At 53.3% G+C, this 4,677-nt stretch overlaps 1 protein-coding gene across 2 annotated transcripts in view; it reads right to left on the reverse strand.

The window, feature by feature from the left end:
* BICC1 (BicC family RNA binding protein 1) overlaps nt 1-4,271 on the reverse strand; it is a 276,008-nt gene extending 271,737 nt beyond the window's left edge. For both annotated transcript variants that reach the window (XM_027840726.1, XM_027840728.1), the window contains exon 1: nt 4,085-4,271. In XM_027840726.1, the coding sequence (XP_027696527.1) occupies nt 4,085-4,271 (187 nt within the window). The remainder of the gene's footprint in view (nt 1-4,084) is intronic.
* Nucleotides 4,272-4,677: the final 406 nt, after the last annotated feature.

A 4,677-nucleotide genomic window follows, 5' to 3' on the forward strand; every position in this document is an offset into this window, starting at 1 on the left:
AGAAAGAAAGAAAGAAAGAAAGAAAGAAAGAAAGAAAGAAAGAAAGAGAGGAAGGGAGGAAGGGGGAAAGGGGGAAAGGGAGGGGAGGGGAGGGGAAGGAAAGGAGAAAACTGGACCTGAGTTCAAATTCAGCTTCTGACATTTACACAGGCAAGCAGGTTAACCTCTCTGAGCCTATTTCCTCATCTGCAAAATGGGAATAAGAAACTCACCCACCCACTCCAGGCCTGTTGTGAGGATTAAATGTAATGATGCGATGATGCATGTAAAATGCTTTGCAAACCTTCAAGTGTCATTAACATACCTATTACTATTATTGTAACTTTGCTTGCTGTTCCTTATCAGGACCAATTTCTTCACAGATGGCTGGGTATACAAGTCCCTCTGTCTGAGGACTAAAGGTACCAGAAGCTTGCAGGTTTTAGAGGTAAACATTCAGTTTACTCCACTAGATGCTGGGACCCTGGGAAGGGATCAGAGACCGCACGAACTTCAGTTACTTATAAGTAAGTGAGTTTAAGCCAAGATGGCTTAAGTGTTCTGGGTCAGGGAAAAGCTGCATTACATGACCCAGTGCAGGGCTGTACAGAGGACTTCTTCTGCCACCTCTTTCTTTCCTGATGGTAAAGGGACAAAAGAAGTCTGATGGCAAGAGATCTGTTTTGTGCAAAGGAAACATGAAAACTGCTCACACCCTTGCCCACTTCTCTGGGACTCAGTTTCCTCCTCTGAAAATGAGTGGGTTAGACAAGATGACATGGGAGGTCCTCACCAGTCCTAAAGGAGCATTAACTTCATTATACCTTTCTACATTAATAATAGCGGGGAGGCAGCTAGGTAGCACAGTGTATAGAGCACCAGTCCTGGAGTCAGGAGGACCTGAGTTCAAATCTCACCTCAGACACATAACACTTACTAGCTGTGTGACTCAGTCACTTAACCCCAATTGCCTCATCAAAAAAATAATAATAATAATAATAATAGGGGCTTGTCCCGGGACTTTTTTCTACCTAAATTCCACTGGGAAAATATGAGAAAAGATAATTCAAATAAACAGACATCACTGCCTTTCATAGAGCATTGTAAGGTTTCAAGTGCATTTGACAAATTAGATGAGCTCATTCGAGGCTCACAACAATCTTGTGAGGTAGGTTCTATGGCTAGTATTACCCCCATTTTACAGATGAGAAGAGAGATGAAGTGGCTTGCTCGTGGTCAGATAGGAAGCATCAGAAGCAGGATTTCAACTGTGGTCTTCTTGGGCCAAGACTAGCCTTCTTATGACTACAACCTCTCAAGCTGAAGTCTGCCAACTGCAAAGGAGGACAGTTCTTGGAGAACACCAGGCCTAACTACCACCTCCACAGAGCTACCCATTAAGGAAAAGGTTTAAACAAGCTTCACTGGTTAAAACAACCACCAATAAAGCACATACATGCCTCCTAGAAAGGGGCCTGACTCTTTATAAACAGATGATTCAGAAAACACAGACATCAGCCCATAGAGGAAACAGATGAGTGGCCGATTCCCACTGAATCACAGAGGGTCTGGCATAGGACCTTCATCTCATCTAATGCCATCATTTTACAAGTGGGGAAACTGAGGTGTAGAGAGGGAAAAGAACTCAACCAAGGTCAAGTCACTACTTAGTGTAGACTTAGAACACAGGTCTTTGCATCGAAAACCCCATGTCTCTTTACACTAAATGATACTGACTTTGTAAATGCCTAGAAATCCCTCTGATCTCCTCCTCTGGCCTCTCCTGTCGGCATGGTGTGCGTTGGCACTCATTCACTCCTACATTCATCTTTCCCAAGTCAACTCAAACACATCCAAGAAACAAGTGTCTTGAAATGTCTTGAGAGGGATGTTTTTGAGGCAGCCAATTCACAAGAGAATTTTTTCTTTACTGATATTTTCCTTTAAATGATTTGCTTTAACAATTATGGGTTTTTTTTTTTTCAGGAATGGAATACCTAATAAATGACAACTAAAATCTGTCATACTCAAAGAAAAGGTTGCGACTTGGGAATGTGGGTTATGAAGGCTTTAGCAAGTAAGATGGAGGAACTTTCCTGGAAAGTTACATAATTCAAAACACACAGAGAAACAACCTTCTCATACCATCCAGATGGTTTTTCAAGAAGGAACGAGTGAGGATGATGGCAAGTGTGCAGCAGACCCAAAACCAAAGAGCAAACGCCTCCGGTTCTGCATTTCCAAAGTGATTATTTTGGAAAATATGTTGTCCTTTCTTAGAAAAACCTGCTTCACTGTCCCCAAAAGGCCTCAAGTGACTACCACAAGCCGGAAGCGCTCCAAAGCTGAGGCTCCCTCCTAACAAAGTCCAAACAAGCATTGGGGGGGTTTGAACAAGACCTGATTTGCCTTGAACTTCTCCTCAAGCCACATGACTAACCTTCACGGGACACTTTGAATAGGTGGTTGTCTTGTTAGAGCTTTATTTTGCAAAACCATCACTGGCAATCCTTACAACTGTCTGTCCTGGTTTCTTACTGTCACACCAGGGAAGGCCCAAGTGTTTCAAGTCACTCTGGGTCAGCTCCAGCTTCACATTTCCCCAGAAAGTCAGAGTTACCTCGGGCTCTCTCTAAACTCTAAATGTTAACGTGCTTAGTCAAAACTGATTTGGAGCCTGGCATGACTACAAGTTTTTCTGGTCAGGGAAAGGAAAAGAAAGGAATAAAACAGGAGTTTAAAATCTGCCCTCTCTTCTCATCCCTCATTTATGTTTGTTTGTACTCAGATGTTGGCATGACGCCTCCGCCTTTAGACGGTGAGCCCCTTGAAAGCGGGGGCTGTCTTTTCTATCTCCAGCACTTAACACGGTGCAGGGCACACAACTGGCCGTTAACAAATATCTGTCGATTTGACTTGCTGCTTCGATTTGTGAAACGCAAACTATGACACCTATATTCCTAGGAAGGGAGACATATTCTGAAATGCATTTGACTCAGCATGTGTCCTCCTAAGCCCAGCAGGACATGCAGGCAACCCTGTGCTCACACACATCGGCACTGCCGAGAATCTCTCCGGGCTACGGTCACAGCTCCTCCCCCCCCCTTTCATCCTGGACCTTTCTGCCCCAAGAAGGGGTGGGGGTGGGTACCCCATCCTAAAACGTGAGTCACATCCCCCAGGCCCCTCAGCTGGAGGAAGTGGATACTGACAAGGGGAAGGGGGGGAGGCGGGAGGAAAGTGACAGAAAGGGAGAGCAGGCAGGAAAGCGGACGTAGGCCGAGCCTGGCCAGGCTCAAGGCGGCATCCTGCCCCAAGTTCGGGTGCCGTCACCCTGCTTGGTGTTGTGCCGGTGCGAGGGCGCCCGATTTCAAGTTTAAGGGCCTCTCCCGGGCACCCCTCAAGGAAAAGTTTGGCCGCCGGTGGGGTCAGGACCGGACGATCCCGCCGGCGGGGAAGTGGAGGGGGGGGAGTGAGTTTCCTAAGTGGGGAGCGGGGCTCCCCACCCCACCCCACCCCACACCCCCGCTGCTGAGGGATCCCCCCCAAGGAGGCCCTGCTCCGCTCCGCCGGGGGAGACTGGAGGCGGGGACGGGTAAGGAGGGCGACGGGAGGAGGAATCATTTCCTCCGGGCCCCCTAGGCCAGGAGGGAAGAGGAGGGCTCCGAGAAAGTGAGCAGCGGCAGCTGCGGAGAGCCGGGAGCCCGGCGGGGACCCGGGCCGGGGGAGAGGAGCCCGAGCTGGGCGGAGAAGGAGACGGCCAAGCCCTGAGCTCCCGGGCCGGGAAAGAAAGCGCTCTGCTGCCCTTAAAGCGCTATGGAAAGGCTTCCACCCCCCTGCTCGTCTGGGCAGATTCCCAAAGGAATAAGACTAGGGAAGGCAGTTCAACATCATCTCAACGCACACGCACCCCCCAGTTTCGCCGATGTTTTGGGAAACTGAGGCCCTGGGAGACGTAGTGACTTTTTGCAAGAAAAGAGAGGAGTGCCCCAGGGGGTGCAGTGGGAGTCCCGGGGACGGGGAGAGGCTACAGGTGAGGGAGAGGCGCGGGGTCCGAGGGCAGCAGGGGATGGCCCCGGGTCCGAGGTGGGGCGGGGGAAGCTACCTTGCAACATGGCCTCGAGTTTCTTCCTGTCCACGCGGAAGCGCTCCTCGCTCCACTCGGGGCTGGGCAGGGGGCCCCCGGCCAGGTCGTCCTCGGACCCCGGCACGGGCGAGTCGGTACTGCGCTCGCTCGTGGAGCCCGGGTCCGACTGCGCCGCCAGGTAGCCCGGCTCGCCCTGGGCAGCCATGGTGCGCGGGGGCTCGGGCTCGGGCTCCGGCCGCCGTCCCCGTCCCCGTCCCCGTCCCCGCCGCCGCCTCCTCCTCCGCGGCCGCTCCTCCTCCGGCGCCGGCGCCTCCGCCTCCTCCCCTTGCGCCTCCTCCGCCGCCTCGGACTGGCGCTCCTCCGCCTCCCCGGGCCGCGCCGCTAGCTCGCTCCCCAGCCGCCCGAGCCGCCGGAGCCCGAGCCGGAGCCGCGGCGCCCCGAGCGCATCCCCGCGCGGGCCCCCCCAGGCTCCCGGGCCCGCCCCCGCCGCTGCCCTCGGCCCTGCCGGCGCCGCCGCGCACCGAGCGCCCGGCCGCTGCCGCTGCTCCTGCTGCCGCTGCTCCTGCTGCCGCTGCCGCTGCCCCGGCCGGTGCCGCTGCCCCTGCTGCTGC

The sequence above is a fragment of the Vombatus ursinus genome, unplaced genomic scaffold (genome assembly GCF_900497805.2).
Source record: "Vombatus ursinus unplaced genomic scaffold, bare-nosed wombat genome assembly UNPS02014847.1, whole genome shotgun sequence".
Taxonomy (NCBI): Eukaryota; Metazoa; Chordata; class Mammalia; order Diprotodontia; family Vombatidae; genus Vombatus; species Vombatus ursinus.